At 46.7% G+C, this 21,308-nt stretch overlaps 2 protein-coding genes across 2 annotated transcripts in view; one reads left to right on the top strand and one right to left on the bottom strand.

Moving 5' to 3' along the window:
* The first annotated feature begins 298 nt into the window (after positions 1–298).
* LOC122541481 lies at positions 299–15,169 on the top strand. The gene is made up of 3 exons (XM_043678283.1): positions 299–400; positions 1,355–1,474; positions 9,691–15,169. The coding sequence occupies exon 3, from the start codon at positions 10,274–10,276 to the stop codon at positions 11,216–11,218; it is 945 nt and encodes a 314-aa protein (XP_043534218.1). The 5' UTR covers positions 299–400; positions 1,355–1,474; positions 9,691–10,273; the 3' UTR covers positions 11,219–15,169.
* LOC122541480 (hepatocyte cell adhesion molecule-like) overlaps positions 6,726–21,308 on the bottom strand; it is a 170,714-nt gene continuing 156,131 nt past the window's right edge. Inside the window, exon 10 of the mRNA XM_043678279.1 lies at positions 6,726–7,542. The gene's annotated coding sequence lies outside the window, so the exon portion shown is untranslated. The remainder of the gene's footprint in view (positions 7,543–21,308) is intronic.

Consider the following 21,308-nt stretch of genomic DNA (forward strand, 5'->3'; position numbering starts at 1 on the left):
TCTCAGGACAATTCCATACAACTCTGTCACGGTAGGTGCTGCAAGATGTGTCAGAGTGTGGACATGGATACCACCATTACACGTGGGGACACCTCCCACCATGTACAAGGCAGGTACTCATGTGACTCAGCCAACGTTGTCTATCTTATACGCTGCAGGCAGGGATGCCCGGAGGCATGGTACATTGGGGAAACCGAGCAAAGGCTATGGCAACGGATGAATGAGCACCGCACAACAATCAACAGGCAGGAGTGTTCCTTCTCAGTTGGGGAACACTTCAGTGGTCCAGGACATTCAACCTTGGACCTTCAGGTGACCATTCTACAAGGCGGATTTCGGGACAGGCAGCAGCAATTAAATTCTCGCTTAAAAGATCTTAAGAACGGGGAAATTGACAAAGGTAGCAGCTGCTGGTCTGTTTGTTTGTCTTGTGGTTTGTTTTGCAGTTTGTAAGTCTTTGTCTGTGGTCTGCCATTGCATGCCTGCGTGATTTTACGAGTATTCCTCTGCCTTGTGCTTGTAGACTATGTTAACCCGCCAGCCAAGAGGTTGTGTTTTTTCTTTTTTTCTCTCATCTCTGCTTTTCTTTTTTCTTCTTTTTTTATTATTTTACCCCCACACTACCGCCTAACTGCAGTAGTGCTTATTTTTTCCCCAGCATCCATGTTGTGTGTGTGCAGGTATGAGACACAGTGAGAGACACAAGGTCTACGAATCTTTATTCAATTTCCACCACCAGGATGAAAGGAAACACCTGAGTGGCCAGTGACAAGCAGTGCCGTACACAAAAGGCAATGCTGTGTGATCAGCCAAGAGGTTGTTGTTTTTTTATTATTAAACAAATTACAAACAGTTTACAAAAAACATTTACAGCTGTACACAGGAGACAGCAATTTTACAAGGGAGAGGAGCAGCAAAGCTAGGCCCCAAACCTTACCATTCAACCATTTTACAGGGAGATGAGGACAAACCTCAAATCCCAGTTCCACATATGACAAGACAGTGACAATGACATTTGTACATTAGACAATACTGTTACATACAAAAGTGCAGACAATACGGACCCAGCAAGCCCCCGCCCCTCCCACCTTCCGACCACTCTAAGGCAGCCCGCCCCTACCCACCTTCCGGTTCTCAGTCCACCCCATGCCCCTTCCAGTTCTCAGTCCACCCTGACACACCTTTCGACCACCTCTAGGACAGCCCACCCCAGTACCCGAGTCAAGAGGTTGTTAACTGTGCAGTCAGTAATTAATTTGTCCTGCGCTCAATTGCTTATTTAACGAGAGGTGACTGACTGCTGGGCTGTCTGGAGGCAGGTGCATTCGCTGAATTCTTGAAAACCATTTTGCAGCATGGGAGCACGAAACTCCACCCTCTGCCGGGGAGTGCCACCCGCGGTCACGTCAATGCCCGAGCTGCAGGAGGACAACAGGTCACAGCCGTCAACCATGGACACAAAGACGATTAAGAGGTACGGTAAATACGTTACCTTCAAGACAAAAGTAGGAGATCTTCTTGTAACACCTGGGTCCCCGGCAGACTCAGTGCTCAAACAGGAGACAACCGATATGTCATCCCCATCACTGGGAACCTGTACACCTGGTCCCACGGAAATTGGCCATATGGGGGGTGGGTCCTTCAAATTTGAGAAAAAATTGACTACTAGACCACGGCTATTGCGGGAGGGAATGGAGACCCCTCCTGGGACACTGACTGCATGCTGCAGTGTCTGGGAAAATTCAGGGAAATTGTAAAGAGGCAGCAGCCCCTAAAGTGAAAGATCGCCGCCAAAAGCTCCCCTAAAACAGACCCCACCCCCACAACTCCCAGTTACGGCCGTGCCCCCCTATTCCCTGCAGTACCCCAGGCTGCCCCTCCCACCTCCAGAATCAGATCTGCTGCTAGAGGAGGTGGCTGAATTCGTCACCACCCACCCCCAGGAGGGCTCGCAGCAGGACATGGGAGCAAAGATTTAACACAGCTGCCAGACATCACCAAAAACATCATACTTGCACCAGCTGTCACTGCTACCAACAGGGCACAGACCATCAACTCGCTCGTATCATGATCGGTTCCACTCCGATGGACAAGCCCTGGACTCATGCAGAGGTCTGGACCATGCTGCAGGACGCCCCAGACCCCTTAAAAAGGTCAATGCCATTCCATAATTGGCTAATGCAAATTTCAGCCTTCTTTAATTGCCTTCCCCAGATATACAGACCCTGCTGCAACTAGTATACAGATCTCACTGATGAACTGTTCGTTCCGCCATAGAATTCCCTACCCGACCCCGAGACTCCTCTCCGGACCAGGAGCGCTGGCTGAACAACGCTGTGAAAGAAGCCATACAAACCAGTGCCAGGCAGCATGCTGATTTTGGTGCAATAACCTTGTGTCTGCAAAAAGCAGATGAGTTCCTACCAAATTTAATAGCCCATTTTAAGGAAGTCTGGATTGTTCAGCAGACATCCTGTTGTTAGAAAATCAATAACTTACAGTACAGACCCTTGTAAACCGCTTGTTGCTGACCTATGCCTGAATATATAAATCACACAACTTGACCTGGTAAACAACGAAATGGGGAGACACATTAACAACGTTGAACAACCTGTACAGAAATCAGATGTTGCCCATTCCCAGCCAGAAAGGGGTGTGCCTTCAGATTGCCCAATCTGACTACTGGACACACAATATCAGGCCACCATAACAATGGCCCAGGGGATGCCTGAGAGGGCAATGCTGGAATTGTGGGAGAGCGGGAGATTGGACTAGGGAGTGTAGGTCAGGAGCTAGACAGGGTTGCCCAGATGCCCCCCACACCTCCCCAGCCCACCCAGGCACTTCAACAGACCACTGGCCCCCAATAGCAACCTTAAAACTTTGGAGTTTGCACGTTCTCCCCATGTCTGCGTGGGTTTCCTCCGGGTGCTCCGGTTTCCTCCCACAGTCCAAAGATGTGCAGATCAGGTGAATTGGCCATGCTAAATTGCCCGTAGTGTTAGGTAAAGGATAAATGTAGGGGGTATGGGTGGGTTACGCTTCGGCGGGGCGGTGTGGACTTGTTGGGCCGAAGGGCCTGTTTCCACACTGTAAGTAATCTAATCTAAAAGGCCATAGACAATGACAAAACCCCTTTTCCCATAACCAGGAACCCAACAAGGGGTGCTGCAGGAGGGAACCTGTGCAGGCTGTTTCAATATGCTTATCCCACTCCCTGTCCAAAAATCCCATGATGGATGTTGTTATGGGTGATGTTGCTGTTGTGGGGGATTTCAACTTTCCCAATATTGACTGGAACCTCCTAAGTGCAGATAGTTTGGATGGATCTGTTTTTGTCAGGTGTGTTCAGGAGGGTTTCCTTACTCAGTATGTAGACAGACCGATGAGGGGAGAGGCCATTTTGGATTTGGTGCTCTGCAACGAACCAGGACAGGTGTCAGATCTCGCGGTGGGAGAGCACTTTGGTGAAAATGATCACGATTGCCTCCCACTTAGCGTAGCCTTGGAGAGTGAAAGGCGCAGTTTCCGAGGGAAGATATTTAATTAGGGAAAAGGAAATTATGATGCTATTAGACAGGAGTTGGGAAGTACAGATTGGGAGAAATTGTTCCACAGAAAGGGCTAAGCAGACATGTGGAGACTATTTAAGGAGCAGTTGTTGCGAGTGATGCACAAATTTGTACCTCTGAGACAGGTAAGAAGGGGTAAGATTAAGGAACCTTGGATGACGAGAACAGAGGAACTTCTCTTCAAAAGGAGGAAGGCAGCTTACGGAAGGTGGAGGAAGCAAGGATCTAGCACAGCGTTACAGGATTACAGGCTTGCTAGAAAGGAGCTCAGAATTGGACTGAGGGGAGCCAGGAGGGGGCATGAAAAAGGCTTGGCAAGAAGGACTGGGGAGAACCCAAAGGCATTTTACTCATGAGGAATAAGAGAATGATCAGGAAGAAGGTAGAGCTGAGGTAAAAACAATGACTGCAGATGCTGGAAACCAGATTCTGGATAAGTGGTGCTGGAAGAGTACAGCAGTTCAGGCAGCATCCAAGGAGCTTCGAAATCGACGTTTCGGGGAAAAGCCCTTCATCAATCCAGAAGGTAGAGCTGATCAGGGATAGTGGAGGGAACTTGTGCATGGAGTCTGAGCAGATAGGGAAAGCCATAAATGAGCTTTTTGCTTTGGTTTCACCAAGGAACTTTTTGTAAATCCCAACTTAGAGGAGCTGGGATACAGTCTTGACCAGATCAAGATCGATGAAGATGATGTGCTAGAAATTTTGGAAAATATTAAGATTGATAAGTCCTCAGGGCCAGACCAGATTTATCCGCGACCACTCTGGGAAGCGAGAAAGGAGGTTGCTAAGCCGCTGGCGAGGATATTTGCCTCCTCACTCTCCTCAGGAGTCATACCGGAAGATTGGAAGGAGGCAAATGTTGTTCCTCTTTTCAAGAAGGGTAATAGAGAAATCCCTGGCAATTACAGACCAGTTAGTCTTACGTCTGTGGTCAGCAAAGTTTTGGAAAGAATTCTGAGGGATAGGATTTATGACTATTTGGCAAAGCATAGTGTGATTAAAGGCAGTCAGCATGGCTTTGTGAGGGGCAGGTCATACCTCACAAATCTTATTGAGTTCTTTGAGGAGGTGTCAAGACAGGTCAACGGTCGAGCAGTGGATGTGGTGTATATGGACTTCAGCAAGGCATTTGATAGGGTTCCCATGGTAGGCTCTTGATAAAATCAGGAAGTATGGGATACAGGGAGATTTGGCTATCTGGATTCAGAATTGGCTGGCTGACAGATTCAGAATTGGCTGGCTGACAGAAGGCAGAGAGTGGTTGTAGATGAGAAGTATTCTGCCTGGAGGTCAATGTTAAGCGGGGTCCCGCAGGGCTCTGTTCTTGCTCTTTGTATAACTGACTTGGATGAGGAGGTTGAAGTTAGTAAATTTGCAGATGACACTAAGGTTGGAGGTGTTGTCAATAGTATAGAGGGCTACTGCAGGCTACAATGCGACATAGACAGGATGCAGAGCTGGGTTGAGAAATGGCAGATGGAGTTCAACCTGGATAAATCTGAAGTGATGAATTTTGGAATGTCGAACTTGAATGCTGAATATAGGATTAAAGACAGGATTTTTGTCAGTGTGGAGGAACAGGGGGATCTGGGTGTGCAAGTACATAGATCCCTCAAAGTTGCCACCCAAGTGGATAGGGTTGTTAAAGCATATGGTATTTTGGCTTTCATTAACAGGGGTATTGAGTTTAAAAGCTGCGAGGTTTTGCTGCAGCTCTATAAGTTCCTGATGAGACCACACTTGGAATATTGTGTCCAGTTCTGGTCGCCCTACTATAGGAAAGATACAGAGGCTTTGGAGAGGTGCAAAGAAGGTTTACCAGGATGCTGCCTGGACTGGAGGGCTTGCCTTATGAAGAAAGATTGAAAAAACTCAGACTTTTCTCTCTGGAGAAAAGGAGGAAGAGAGGAGATCTGATCGAGGTGTACAAAATAATGATGAATAGATAAAATCAATAGCCAGAGACATTTCCCTAAGGCAGGATTGACTGGTACGAGAAGTCATAGTTTGAAGATATTAGGAGGAAGGTATAAAGGAGACGTCAGAGATAGGCTCTCTGTGTAGAGAGTTGTGAATGCATGGAATGCCTTGTCAGCTGTGGTGGTGAAAGCAGAGTCATTGGGGACATTTAAGCAATTGCTGGACATGCACATGGATAGCAGTAAGTTGAGGGGTACGTAGGTTAAGTTACTATACTTTACATTAGGATTAAATCGGCACAACATCGTGGGCCAAAAGGGCCTGTTCTGTGCTGTACTTTACTATGTTCTATGTTGAGGTTGGGGGATGGCTAATTTCTTTCCTGATGGACTCCTGGGCCACTCATTCGTCTGCACTTCCCTCAGTGGAATTTAGCCCAAGCTTGAAAACTGTCCAAACTGTGGGGCCTTCAGGAACACCCATGGTGGAACCACTCTCCCATCCCATGCAGTTCAGCATAGGACCCGCCACAGTCCCAGACGCCGCCATCATCTCTGCCTCCTGACCAGGAACTCTCCTGGGTCACTAGATGCTGTGCAAGGTAATTGTCAACATCCACTGCTCCCCCTAAAGACTCATGCTCGTGATCCCGGGAGCACAGTATTCTATGTTGCAGGCAACCAGCCAGACCAGGCACACTTCTGCTATACCAAGTTGTGCCCGCCAGAAGCTACCCACACCCTTCTTGACCCTCTCCTTTCCCGGCTATCAACTACCCCTGCATCGTCCACGTTCTCCTCCCTGGGTGGGTGACATTGACAGGCCGCTTTGTCTGTCAATTTCACTGTGCAGCTTCCAGCCCGGAACCAGCATCAACATCTCACAGACTCCCATCTCGAGCTCACCTCCCCACTAACGATCACTGGCAGATACTTTGTCGGACCGCAGTAGAAGTGTAACTCGGCGCAGAGCAGGCTGCGCTGGCCTGCAAAGACCCAACAGCGGGTCCGCACATTTTCCTTATTATTAAGAACCCCTGACTCCCAAAAGATCTAGCACATGATAGCACAGCTTGCACAATCACCACTACATTTCATACCCCTTGGGCAAGACACACTCCCTTAGTGTACAAAGTTAAAAATCACACACCAGGTGATTCATCAGGTCGCTCCGAAAGCTCGTGTGCTTCCAATTAAACCTGTTGGACTATAACCTGGTGTTGTGGGGTTTTTAACTTTCTACACTCCAGTCCAACACCGACATCTCCGAATCATCCCTTAGTGGAGATTACACAGATTGGACATGATGAGTTCTGTGTGTGCTGCGCTCCCACGTTACTACAAGTTACTTTTACAAAACGGAGCCCCAGCACTGGCCCCTCCTACAAGAACTCCCTCTCATGAGCTGATCTCCCATACTCACTGTGGGCTCAGCACTTGAACCATGCAGGCCAGGTATTGTCCGCTCCACCCCGTACAATTACACACCGGCAGAGAGCCGTCCTACCGTCAATATGACAATACCCGTTATCACCCGGAGCAGTAGAGGAGATCAAACCAGTTATTGACTCACTTCTGCAACAAGGAATCCTAGTGTCCACAGCCAGCCCATGTAAAAGGTGCATCTTACCTATCCCCAAGCACGGGAGACCCGGAAAATTGCGCTTTGTGCAAGATCTTAAGGCTGTCAAAGCCGTTGGTATTCCCTGGTCCCCCGTAGTCCCGGACACAAATGCTATCCTGACCAGTATTCCTGCATCTGCTTCTCTGTAATCGACCTATGTTCAGCCTTCTTCCTGATTGAATTGTCCCGAGAACCAATAACGTTTTGCTTTTGCATACTGTGGCTGCCAATATACATGGACCCGGCTTCCCCAAGGGTATATGGAGAGCCCAATAGTTTATGCCGCTGCAGTACACTGCATCCTGTCCACCCTCTACCTGTCACGGCACAGCACCCTCCTCCAGTTCTTCCCCCTCCGCTGTTCCATACATGCTGGATATGATGGCCTTGCTCCACTGTCTGGCACAGGATGGGCATAGGGTGTCTGTCAAGAAAATGCAGCTCTGTCAGCAAAACTCCACTACCTGGGATACGACCTTTCACATGGACTCAGAACACTGTCCAAGGAGTGGGTGGCTGCAATCACTCAACTTTCCTCAGCTACCTCAAGGACGCAGCTGCAAGTTTTTCTGGGGATGGTAAATTACTGCAGGCACTGGATCCCTGATCACTACCACTGATGCACCCCTGTGGGAGGCAGCTTCCCCGAAACAGCCAGTCAAAGTAGACACCCGACATGGAACAGGCATTCACTGAACTGAAGCAACAACTAATCTCCGCTCCTGCTCTGGGAGGCCCAGATTACCCACAGCCTTCTATGTTTATGTAACTGAATCAGAAGGGTTCACATATGGAATATAAACGCAGCTCCATGGGGATCTCCATCACTGTTGCCTTTTATTCTGTACATTTACCACCTGCTGTGAGGGGAATGCTGGCATGTGTGTGCACAGTGGCAACAGTCACAGTAGAAAAGGCCACCCCCATTGTGCTAGATCGCCCATGTACTGTTTTGGTCCCACTTTCAGTCACCCTGCTGCTTAATGTAGCAGCAATCCAACATCTTACTGCAACTCTGAGAACTGACTACAAGGTCGCTTTGCTATCTAAGGCAAACCTTTCCCTACAGCACGCCCCAGCCTTGAACCTCACCATCCTACTCCCGCTCACCTAGCATGATGTTGCAGACAACCATGACTGTTTAGACCTGGTTCAGCAGGTCATTACCCCACGTCCGAGACACCACGAGAAAACCCTGACCTGATTCTTCTCACAGACAGCTCTTCCTTTCGGCCATCAGACCAAAGCACATTAACAGGATATGCCATCTGCACCCCTTCACCACCCTCAAATCATTACCAGACAGGATGTCCGCACAGGCTGCAGAGCTCTTTGCTCTCACGAGAGCCTGCATCCTGGCAAAGGGTAGTACGGCCAACATCTACACAGACTCCAGATATGCCTTTGGAGTTGTTCATGACTTTGGCACATTAAGGAATCAGAAGGGGTTCATCATCTCAGCAGGGAGACCACTCCAACATGTTGTACTCATCGCCAACCTCTTAGAAGCAGTCCTTCTACCCTCCACTCTAGCAATTATAAAATGTGCCACCCACACCTCTGCTACTGATTCCGTAATCCAAGGAAATGCCTCAGCTAATGCAGCCACCCAGGATGCTGCACTACATGCAGCTACCTATGTCCTGCAGACCCTCAAGGTGGCAAAACCTCCAGAGTCTCCTGACCTTCTCAATGCAGTCTGAGCAGCTCAGCAAGCTGCCCCACCAGAAGAGAAGGTTGCTGGGGCCATACAGTCACCCTCCCGACAGGTTCTTATCCACCCTGGTGACCGCATCATCTGCCTGAAAGCCCACCTACACTTACTGGCCCTGGCAGCACATGGAATCGGACACCGAGGCAAGAGAGGCATGATGTATGCTGTCAGCCGTTCCTGGTACACACCGGGATTCCCTGCAGCTGTCCAAGCCCTGCTGTCACAGTGCCTCACCTGTCTACAGAACATTACAGGGGAGCCTGTGGCCAAGTATGACAACTTACCAGTCCCAAGGGGCCATTCACCCACCTCCAGATTGATTTTTTTTTGTCCACATGCCTCAGAAACAGGGATACAAATGTGAGAAATGGGGAAGGGTGTTGTTTTCGGAGATGTAGCAAAAAGGGTAGTGATAATAAGCTTAAGCCTAGTGCTGACAAACAAGTATAGAGGGCAGCTGCAGGCAAAGATCAGATTAGCAAACTTCTGGGAAAAACAAGTTTGTGCAGGCAGCAAAGCAGAACAATAGAAAACACTAGCACAGCAAGTGTTAATATAGGTACAAAACGGTTGCAGCTAACGGCCCAAGGAGATAGAAGTAGAATCTAATCAAGATAAGGAGAAGTCACGTAGGGGCAGTCAGGTCACAAGTTAGGCAGAGAACTAGGGTGATTGTGTAATGTAGGAGTCGGGAGAGGTGACCTCATGCAGCTCAAAGATATAACTGTATACTTGTTTCAATGCTCATTGCTCATTTGCTTTAGCATTTGACGCCCTTTCTTGCAAGAGTGTAAAATAAATTGTCTTGCTTCCAGTTTTGGTGGTCTTGGCTAATTTTGTTAAGTTTGTTTCTAACAGATTTGGGGGCCCGTCCGGGATCCCAAGCTCCGGTCACTCGGCATTCTTGGAGAAACAGAGAAGGTGCACCTTGCTGATTTCGGCGATCTCTAGTTTCCCCTTGTTGCTGTGGCGGCTTTGGGCGAGCGTGATCTAGACGGACAGACCCTGGAAACAAGACGGGAAGACGTGGCGGGTTCAGTTGGGTAACTCTTGTGCACAAGACCCGGGTAAGGAAAGGTCTCTCGAGATATATCTGGGCTACCGGGGATTTGCAACAGTAGCTGTTGCAGGAATTGCCGCGTGGGTAACGGCCGAATTAACTCGACCAGGTAACTCTGTGCACAGACCAAGGTAAGAAAAGGACCTTTAAGTATTGCCTTGGTGGTCAGGAACGTAGGAGAAGTACTGGGGAATTGACGATGTCTAAAAATAACATATGATTGGCCACATTGATTTGATGGGAAAGGATGTCAACCTGATTTTAGCAGCCAGCATTAGACCGGTTGTTAAGAAGGTAAATGCCCCACGAAGGTCAGGAACCTGAAGTGGATGTGGAAGAAGGTGACACCCGACCCCAAAGATCAATTAAATTTTTTTAAAAATGGGAGGCAAGGGAAGTTGTCTCTATAAAGATCGATCTACAGATAATGTTAAACTTGAAGAAATTCCGTCCGACAGTCCCTTGGGGAAAATGTTGGGAAATTGGGAACACAACTCTCGGACGCGGGGGAAAGATAAAGTTATAATGATAAGGTATTGTTGTTTTGTCTGGACACAAGAAAGTATTAAGAAATCTGATATCTTTTGGCCCAAATATGGGTCCGATGAAGATTGGCTGTGCCAAGACTTAAATATATATGTTAATAGCAAAGAGAAACAAAGCCGACAAGAGGCTGATTATGTAGTCTGTTGGATAGGGAGCCAAAATATGTTTGTCTTAAAAAAGAAAGAAACGGAGGAAAAGGATGAAAAACCCAAAACTCCCAGTTGGGACCCTTTGTCAAATTTACCTCCCCCTTATTACAATAGAAATGATGGACCGCCATCCCCCAGCGACAGTCGACCGTCGCCCCAGCCCTCTGCACCCCCAGCAGAGGAAACCCCGGAAGAGGAATCTGAAAAAGGCCCAGAAGAGGACTCCACTGTGAGTCAGGTTAAGACACGATCAGCAGTAAGGAAAGAAGAAAGGGAACAAGGTGGGGCAACACAGGTATATGCTTTCAGAGAGGTCTCCATTGGAAACGGCGAAATTGGATATGTTAATGCGCCGCTGACCAGTGGGGAGGTCAGAGCCTTTAAAAAGGAAATGAAAAATCTAATTGAGGATCCCGTGGGATTGGGGGAGCAATTATACCAGATTTTGGGGCCAAATTGGTATACCTGGGGGGAAATGATGGCAATATTGGGGACGTTATTCTCAGGAGAAGAAAGGGGTATGGTCAGAAGGGCGGCTCTGAGGGAATGGGAAAAGAGATACCCTCCGGGTGAAGAAGTAACTCTGGCTGAACAAAATTCCCTAATACAGATCCCCGATGGGAGGGCATGAAAGCACATGATAGGGGAAGCATGAGAGACTTTTGGGAAATGGTGATCTTGGGAATTAAGGAAGCAGCGCCAAGATCACAAAACTTTGTTAAGGCTTTTGAAGTAAGGCAGGAGAAAGACGAGACCCATTCAGCGTTTCTTCAAAGGCTCAAAGAAGCCACAAGGAAATATTCGGGAATGAATCCTGATGACCCGGTGGCGCAAGGACTTTTGAAGGTCCAGTTTGTGACAAAGTCATGGCCGGACATTCAAAAGAAATTGCAGGAAATAGATGGATGGAGTGAAAAACAGATGGAAGAGTTATGTGAGGCACAGGAAGTGTATGTGAAGAGAGAGGACGAGAAGCAGAAGCAGAAAGCTAAAATGATGGTGGCGACGGTAGATGAAATAACAAAGAGGAGATTAGGATCGGGAGATAATAGAAAGGATAAGGATAGAGGAGGACACGAAAGACAAAGGTCGGACATCTGGGGAAGGAGGCAAGAGGCGGATGTTACCATTGTGGAAAAGTGGGGCATTTTAAATGAGAATGCCCTGGACTAACGCGGGAAAGGGAAACTGTTTCCCTAATGACATTTGATGAGGAATAGGGGTGTCAGGGGTTCCTTCCTCCTGAAACCCACCGGGAACCCTTGATAAATCTAAAGGTGGGACCTGAAGGGGAGGAGGCAGTGTTTTTGGTGAACATGGTCATCCCTAAGTTTTAGACCTACCGCTGTTAAATTGACCAATAAGAATCTCAGAGTTTCTGGAGTAAAAGGTGAAGAATTCTTGGTGCCTATTTTTGAGCCAACGCTAATTAGAGTAAATAATGAGGAAGTGACAGGACAATTATTGTATATTCCCGACATTGGAAGTAATCTATTAGGTAGGGATTTGATTATCTTGTTAGGCTTAAAAATTGGGGTGGAAAATAGTGCAGTGACCGTAAAGATGGCCATGTTAACACCTAGCGACGAAAAACAAATCAGCCCTGATGTATGGGCAAGACCGGGTAATACAGGGCATCTAACTATTACTCCGGTAATTACGTTGATTCAGGAGAATAAGACAGTTTGGGTTAGACAATACCCCATATCACTGGAAGGTCGTAAAGGTCTGCAACCAGTTATAGATTCTTTGTTTAAAAACAGGATTGTTAGAACCCTGTATGTCACCCTTTAATACCCCAATACTGCCTGTCCGTAAACCAGATGGAACCTATCGATTAGTGCAGGATCTCAGACCATTGAACCGATTGGTTCGAACACGATACCTGGTAGTCCCCAGGCAAGATACCATGTGACCACCGCTGGTTTAGTGTAATAGATTTAAAGGATGCATTCTGGGCCTGCCCTCTGGCTCCAGAAAGCCGTGACATGTTTGCCTTTGAGTGGGAAAACCCATACACTGGTAGAAAGCAATAATTCTGATGGACGGTACTTCCCCAGGGATTCAGAGAATCACCTAATCTATTCGGGTAAGCACTGGAACAGATTCTGGAACAACTTGAGATGCCTAAAGGGACGTCACTGTTACAATATGTGGACGTCCTACTTGTGTCAGGACGAAAGAGAGATGACGTGAGCTTGGCCATCAATAGGCTGTTAAATTTCCAAGGGCAACAAGGTTTGAGAGTATCTAGAAATAAATTGCAATATGTAGAGAAAGAAGTGAAATATTAGGGCACCTTGTTAGTGAGGGTACTAGGTGAATTAACCCCGAGAGAATTAAAGGAATTGTAGAACTACCCCTCCCGCCCATCAAACGAGAATTACGGAAGGTCTTGGGGCTAGTGGGCTATTGCAAATTATGGATAGAAGCATACGCCCAGAAAACGAAGGGGTTATATTATAAATTGACCGAATCTGAACATGAAAGATTACGCTGGACAGAAGAGGAAAAGAAAGGGTTACATGAGTTAAAGCGTAGTTTAATACAAGCTCCGGTGCTGGCCCTTTCTTCCCTCGAGAAACCATTTCACCTTTTTGTGACAGTAAATGATGGAGCAGCCTTAGGAGAGTTAACCCAGAAGGGAGGGGGAAGGAGGCAGCTCAAAGCCTTCCTGTCGAAGATCTTGGATCCTGTCTCGAGAGAATGGCCTGAATGTACACAGGCAGTGGCAGCCACTGCCATACTGGTAGAGGAGAGCCGTAAACTTACTTTTGGAGGGGTGCTAGTCGTTAGTACCTCCCATCAAGTCAGAACTGTGCTAAACTAAAAGGCAGGGAGATGGTTGACAGACTCACGAATCTTGAAATACGAAGCCATCCTGATGGAGAGAGATGACCTCGTGTTAGCAACAGATACCTGTCTAAACCCAGCTACCTTCCTATGAACGGGTGAACCTCTGGACAAACGAGAATTAGAACATGACTGTTTAGATATCATTGAGTATCAGACTAAGGTTAGACCAGATCTAAAAGATATTCCCTTGCATGATAGGGACAGATTGTTTATAGACGGGTCATCAAGAGTGGTACAAGGAAAAAGACACAATGGATATGCAGTAGTGGATGGTAACAAGAACCAAACAGTTGAGGCTGACCGGTTGCCTAACACATGGTCGGCCCAAACTTGTGAGTTGTATGCATTAAACTAAGCTTTAAAACCACTAGAAAATCAGGATGGGACAATTTACACCGACTCTAAATATGCCTCTGGGGTGGTGCATATCTTCAGAAAAATATGGCAAGAATGTGGACTAATCGATAGCTGGGGAAAGGAATTAGTACACGAAGAGTTAATAGGATAAGTGTTGAAAAGTTTGGAATTGCCACGAGAAATAGCAATAGTTCATGTACCGGGGCACCAAAAGGGGAACACTCGAGAAGCAAGAGGAAATAGGCTTGCAGACGAAGCAGCCATAGAGGCAGCTATGAACCTTACAGTAACAAATATACGGGTTCTCACACCCCTAGTGGAGTCTCCTTCCGTGAACCCCGTGTACATGAAGGAAGAGGAAAAAGAATTCCAGGAGATAGGAGCCACTAAGACAAGTGAAGGAAGATGGATTCTCCCGGATGGGATGGAAATATTGAGTAAATCAGTCCTGAGAAACATTCTAAATACCCTGCACCAAGGCAGTCATTGGGGCTCTCAAGCTCCGTGTGACAGTGTTATGGAAGTACGGATGTAAAGGGATATGCACATTAGCCAAGCAGGTATGCTCAGGATGCCCGATTTGCCAAAAGATTAATAAAAAGGTAACGAGGAGAGCAAAAAGGTGGAAGGAATCCCGGGATAAGACCTTTTCAGAGCATACAGGTCGACTATACAGAATTACCCCCCAGTAGGGAAACAAAAGTACTTATTAGTCATAGTAGACCACTTAACTGGGTGGGTGGAAGCTTTTCCAATGTCTTCAGCTACCCCAAAAGGAGTAGTGAAAACACTCCTTGAACATATCATCCCACGATATGGAACAGTGGAAACTATAGATTCAGACCAAGGTACCCATTTTACTTCTAAGACCTTACAAGGGGTAATACCAGGATTAGAAATTTCATGGGAATTCCATACTCCTTGGCACCCACCCTCCTCTTGACGGGTGGAAAGAATGAATCAAACCTTAAAGAAGCAATTATCAAAGTTAGTCCTAGAGACTCGATTACCATGGACTAAATGCTTACCTATTGCACTATTACACATGCGGACGGCCCCGAGGTGTGATATCGGACTTTCTCCTTATGAAATGATGTTTGGGCTGCCATTTCTGGGAGGGAAGGGAGAGGTATCCACAGCCGAGTTTAATGATAAATTTTTGAAAAACTATACTGTGGCACTTGGCTCTTCATTATCTGTGAAGAGAAAATGAGGTCTGCAGATGCTGGAGATCAGAGATGGAAATGTGTTGCTGGAGAAGCGCAGCAGGTCAGGCAGCATCCAGGGAACAGGAGAATCGACGTTTCGGATTATAAGCCCTTCTTCAGGAACTAAGAGACTATTAATAAGAGACTATTAATAGTTGCTGCCATTGATTTTAAAATTTGCTGCAGGGAACAGGAGAATCGACGTTTCGGGCATAAGCCCTTCTTCAGGAACTAAGAGACTATTAATAAGAGACTATTAATAGTTGCTGCCATTGATTTTAAAATTTGCTGCTACTGATTGTAAGAGTGGCGTGGACTCACTTCTCCCAGACGACGACAAAAGGGGGAAAGATAGGAAGGTGGACAGAGGTAAGAGATGGGTGGTTATTGGTATAGTGTTGTAATGATAGTCATACTGACGGTTCAAGAAGACTGGAAAAGTCATTTTACTTCCCTATCTCTGTGCAGAGATCCCTCACCATGACGAATCGGGGATCTCCATCTCGGTAATACCACTTATCATAAGTGAAGTTTATCATGCCCAATGATTTGACTGGGGCTCAAATAATACAAGGTGGAGATCCGAAAGGGATAACTATAACTTTGAGGTTCCCTCGACGCGCCCCTAAAACCCTGGGTCCTATTAATGGAGTTAGCATTCATCTGCCAACAGGAATAGTAAACACCACTTCATTCTGTAATCAGAGTGATACTGCCCCCTTCCAATTAGGAAAATCATCTTGCATCGAACTAACCGAGCCACGGCCACGAACATTCCCCCATTATTAAACGGGACCTATTGGATATGCGGGTCCAAGGCATATCCCTATATGCCGGGCGAAAAGTACGTATGGAGTGGCAGTGGCACCGGCAGTAAATGTTGGAACAATCCAGTAAAAACTCAGACATTACCACAGAAACAAAAAAGCTGGAGTGGCGGCTGTTACCCCGCTTATATACCCCCCCCCCAACTCCGGATAGAAAAACATGACACCCTGAAAAAGGAAAAGGGAATAAGCCGTAAAATCCGAGAGGTCTCTGAATGGGTCTGTTTCTGATGGACATTATTCCCAAATTACGGCACTGCAAGGGCGGGGAGAGAAATACAGAAACTGGCGGCAGCCCTTGAAAAATTGGTTAATGATACCGCTGACTCATTTAGAGAAACTGAGTTCCAAATAGTGGCCATAACCACCGAAATGATGGCCATGAGACTAACAGCTTTACAGAATCGAATGGCTTTAGACTATATCTTGGCCGAAAAAGGGGAACCTGAGCTTTAATCGGTAAAGAATCCTGCGCTTTCATCCCAGACACCTCTTCCACAGTGGAAGAAAAGGCAGAGATAATAAGGAAAAAGATAAAAGATATAAGAGAAATTGGGGATGAACTTCAGAAAGATAAAGATGGGGATGGGGTGACTGGGGACTGATGGGTTGGGAAAAGTGGTTAGTCAATCTAGCCAGCTATGGATTATTGATATTAGTGGGTCTGGTAGTAGGGTTCAATGTCCTCAAGTGGATAATGAGCAGACTGATGACGTCCCTTGGGGAGGGGACTCAAATACATCATCAGATGCTTTTACAATCAACAGGTGACGTGCAACAGAGGGAAAGTCATAGAATGCTCCAAGAATTCGAGAGACAAAAGGGGTAACGTGATACCGTTTATAAGATTGTGAACCTCTGCACCTTACGGTGCAAAGAGGGCAGAAATTGCAAAAACAACAAGATGCAAAAGGAAAGAAATGGGGGAGTTGTGAGAAATGGGGAAGGGTGTTGTTTTCGCAGATGTAGCAAAAAAGGTAGTGATAATAAGCTTAAGCCTAGCACTGACAAACCAGTATAGAGGGCAGCTGCAGGCAAAGATCAGATTAGCAAACTTCTGGGAAAAACAAGTTTGTGCAGGCAGCAAAGCAGAACAATAGAAAAGACTAGCACAGCAAGTGTTAATATAGGTACAAAACGGTTGCAGCTAACGGCCCAAGGAGATAGAAGTAGAATCTAATCAAGATAAGGAGAAGTCACGTAGGGGCAGTCAGGTCACAAGTTAGGCAGAGAACTAGGGTGATTGGGTAATGTAGGAGAAGGGAGAGGTGACCTCACACAGCTCAAAGATATAACTGTGTACTTGTTTCAATGCTCATTACTCATTTGCTTTGCATTTCTCACCCTTTCTTGCAAGATTGTAAAATAAATTGTCTTGCTTCCAGTTTTGGTGGTCTTGGCTAATTTTTTAAAGTTTATTTCTAACACAAATACATCTGAGTTATTGTAGACATATTTTCAAAATGGGTCAATGCATTCCTCACCAAAAAGGATGACACCTGAACAGGAGTAAAGTGTTTCCTGTGGGATGTTTTTCCAAGATTTGGGGTCTCAGGGAACATAGAAATAGAGGGAGGGGGGCCCTTTCACCACGAAGCTCATTACTGCGGTCAGTGAAGACCTAGGGATACCCTGGAGACACCACATCCCCTACCAGCCCAGTCATCAGGAATGGTGGAAAGAATGAATGACACTCTCAAAACCACCCTCCCCAAAATCACTCAGGACTTGGCCAGATGCTCTGCCAGTGGTGCTGTACACAATAAGAGGACAGGTAAACCAAAGGACGGGCTACACCCTTTGAGGTGCTCATGGGACGGGCCATGCCCACAGCCACCAGACCCCCAAAACACTAGCCACTGACACAGTGCTGCTCTTAACACAGGAGGCTCACTTAGATTACATTTAAGCCCTTAGTAGAAGGATCACTTTAAACCATGATTTGGTAAAAGCTGTGCTAACCACACCACAGCACTTCACCCATTTAAACCTGGGCACTATGTAGTGACACAGTCACTGCCAAAAGATTCTCTCTCCCCTGAGTAGAAAGGACCATACCTGGTCTTGCTCTCGACCAGGACAGCTGTAAAGCTCCAAGGGAGACCGGAATGGACGCATGTGACTTGGTGCAAGAGGGTTTCACCTCCGGAGAAGAATGACTAAGCAGGACAGGATGCAGCTCCAGACACTGCACAGGCATCCTGTTGCTTGCCGCAGCCATCAGGATCATTACATTTGGCCTGACCAACACATCCCTGCGGATTGCTAACAGGGCACACAAAATGGGGCACTTAATCCACCTTGAGCTGTGGGCAAACACTTTCCTTCACATGACCCACAGATATGCCCAGAGGGTGAACTAAAACCAACTGCTGGGTCTGTGCCCACATCCCTCCCTGTCCATTCCCACAGGTGGCATTCCCCTAGTTGCAGTCCCTTTTAACATCGCAGAGATGGCAGAATGGTGGCTGCATTCGGACAGGTTTTCTGAGGTCACAACGCTCAACCTGCCAACTAGATCGGCCATTCATGAGCCCAGACCCACTGGAAATCTGCAGGGAATCGCCCAGACAAATTCACAGGATGGTTCTACCCAACCTATAACCTCTCACACGAACCCGCAGCCTTGACCATCACTAACACCACTGGACGGGGAGTGCCCATAGGAGCCATCTGCCTGACAAGAAGCCAGCCTTCTGCATGGGAGACTGGCTGGAGCCTATGTGCTAACTCACTGCTCCTGACCCCCGCAGCACACTGGTCCACAGCAGAGTGGAGAATCCTAAATTTACTTGCCCCTATCAAGTCTGTCCACAATTCCACTTTCAATACCATCTGGACAGGAACCCAAACCTACAAAACATAGAATGACACAAATTTTGTCTGCGGCCACAAGGCGTAGCCCTGGTTGCCGTTGTCATGGACTGGGAGCTGTTTCATTGGGTACGTGGTACCATTCATTTACCACTCCCTGTCCTCTCCCTTCCAGAAGCTTCCCACCTACAGCAAACATGCCCTCACTGCAGTAGATGAGGTTGTATCCCTATTTGTGCCCACTTATGCAACCCTATACCTGGGCATAGAGGCACATCAGCTGGCCACCATGCCAGAGGAGATAACGAATGCCAAGGCTAAAACACTTGCCTAGCAGTAGAGTCTACCGCAATCCGCATTATCGCCCTACAAAATAGAATGGTCCTGGACTACTTGCTAGCCAAAAAAGGGGGCATATGCGTCCTCATTAGCGTGGACTGCTGTACCTATATCCCTGACCCCAGTGAAAATATAACAAACCTGACGCACCACATCTGACAGGCTGCTGCAGTCCTACATGGACGAGAGTCCCACTGGCATTTGTGGATCTGGGCAACCTTATGGCTCGACCTGTGGGGCACAGCCATGCTGCAGGGACTGATATCCCTTATTGCCATTCTTGTGAGTATCGTAGTCATAGTCATGGCCCTCCATATGTGCTGCTCCAGGTTTATGGAAGATGTCAGAGGTTGATTCTTTGCACAGAGAGTGGTAGGTGTGTGTAGAGTCTGATATATTAGGGACATTTAAGCAACTCTTGGATAGGCATGTGGAAAATAGTACAATGAAGGGTGTGTAGGTTAGTTTGATCTTAGAGTAGGATAAAAGGTTGGCACAACATTGAGGGCCAAAGGGCCTGTACTGTACTGTACTGTTGAATGTTCTATGTTTTCTGAAATTATGGAAAGCTTAGGATTAAAACAATTTCAGTCAACTGCTGCCTTCCAGAATCACAGGGAGCATTAGAATGTTTGCATCAAACTTTAAAAACCTATAGTCAAGAGTATCCAGAAGATTGGGATGAAGGAATGCAGCTACTGAATCAACTAAATCCAGTTTTTGGACATGAATTGAGTGAACCATTTAAATTAATTAATGGAAAATTGATGAGTCAGCATTAAAGGATTATGTTATTGGACAAAGTTAAAAATCACACAACACCAGGTTATAGTCCAACAGATTTATTTGGAAATACAAGCTTTGGACTACTGCTCCTTTTATGTCAGGGTGAGATTAAATGGAGTAGGGGAGTTGACTAGACAAAAATAACACAGCACATAATGAAACAGGAAGCAGACAAGGGTTTAAAAATGCATAGTTTCATGAGTGGAGATAAAGTGTTAGGATTACTACCTGTGGTAGGTGAACCATTAAATCCCAAAAGTGTGGATGCAGGCCATTCTGCCCATTGCTTCTACACACCCTCCAAAGAGCATCCCACCCAGACCCAACCTTCCCTGACCCTACATTTCCCATGGCTAATCCACCTAGCTCCATAATTTTTGGACTGTGGGAGGAGACCCATACAGACATAAGGAGAATGTGCAAACTCCACACAGTCAGTTGCCCAAGCATGGGATGGAACCCAGATTCCTGCCACGGTAAGGCAGCAGTCTAACCACTGAGCTATCATGCCATCCTTGAAAATAAGGTTTATTGGGCTCTATCAAATTGAAAGGAGACTGAGTGAGATGAATTATTTGATTAGAATGCCAAGTGAAAGGATAACTCAGAGTGGTCAAATGATAGGGATGGAAAAAGGAGAATGTGTTACTGGTTATAACTCGGATTGAAGAAGCAAATCAAGATGATTCTGAATTGGACATTCTTCAAACTAAATTGAAAAAAAAAATGAAGTTCTCAAAAGTTGGAATAAGTTATTGAGTTACCTTCCAGAGGAAAATGAAAATGACCGAAAGAGTAATTACAATCACATGGGGAGATATTTTGGGAATAAGTTGGGAAATAGGAAACTGATTTTGCATGATATAGATAAAGGAAATGCTGTTCCAATGAAGCAAGTGCCTAACTGAGCCATCACATCTCATCCTAACATAAGCCTTCTTCTTCTTCTTGACAAGAGATTCAACTTCTTTAGTAAACCATAGCCCCCTCACTCGACCACTTCCTCCCTGCCTGACAGGTACATACTTATTAAGGATCTGCAGTAGCTGGTCTTTGAGTAAGCTCCACATTTCAATTGTGCCCATCCCCTTCAGTTTCCTTTTCCAATCTATGCATCTTAAATCTTGCCTAATCACATCACTATTGCCTTTCCCCCAGCTATAACTCTTGCCCTGTGATATATACCTATCCCTTTCCATCATTAAAGCAAACATGACTGAATTATGGTTATTAGTGGGCGGCACGGTGGCACAGTGGTTAGCACTGCTGCCTCACAGCGCCTGAGACCTGGGTTCAATTCCCGCCTCAGGCGACTGACTGTGTGGAGTTTGCACATTCTCCCCGTGTCTGCGTGGGTTTCCTCCAGGTGCTCCGGTTTCCTCCCACAGTCCAAAGATGTGCAGGTCAGGTGAATTGGCCATACTAAATTGCCCGTAGTGTTAGGTAAGGGGTAAATGTAGGGGTATGGGTGGGTTTCGCTTCGGCGGGTCGGTGTGGACTTGTTGGGCCGAAGGGCCTGTTTCCACACTGTAAT

Source organism: Chiloscyllium plagiosum, chromosome 37 (assembly GCF_004010195.1).
Source record: "Chiloscyllium plagiosum isolate BGI_BamShark_2017 chromosome 37, ASM401019v2, whole genome shotgun sequence".
NCBI lineage: Eukaryota > Metazoa > Chordata > Chondrichthyes > Orectolobiformes > Hemiscylliidae > Chiloscyllium > Chiloscyllium plagiosum.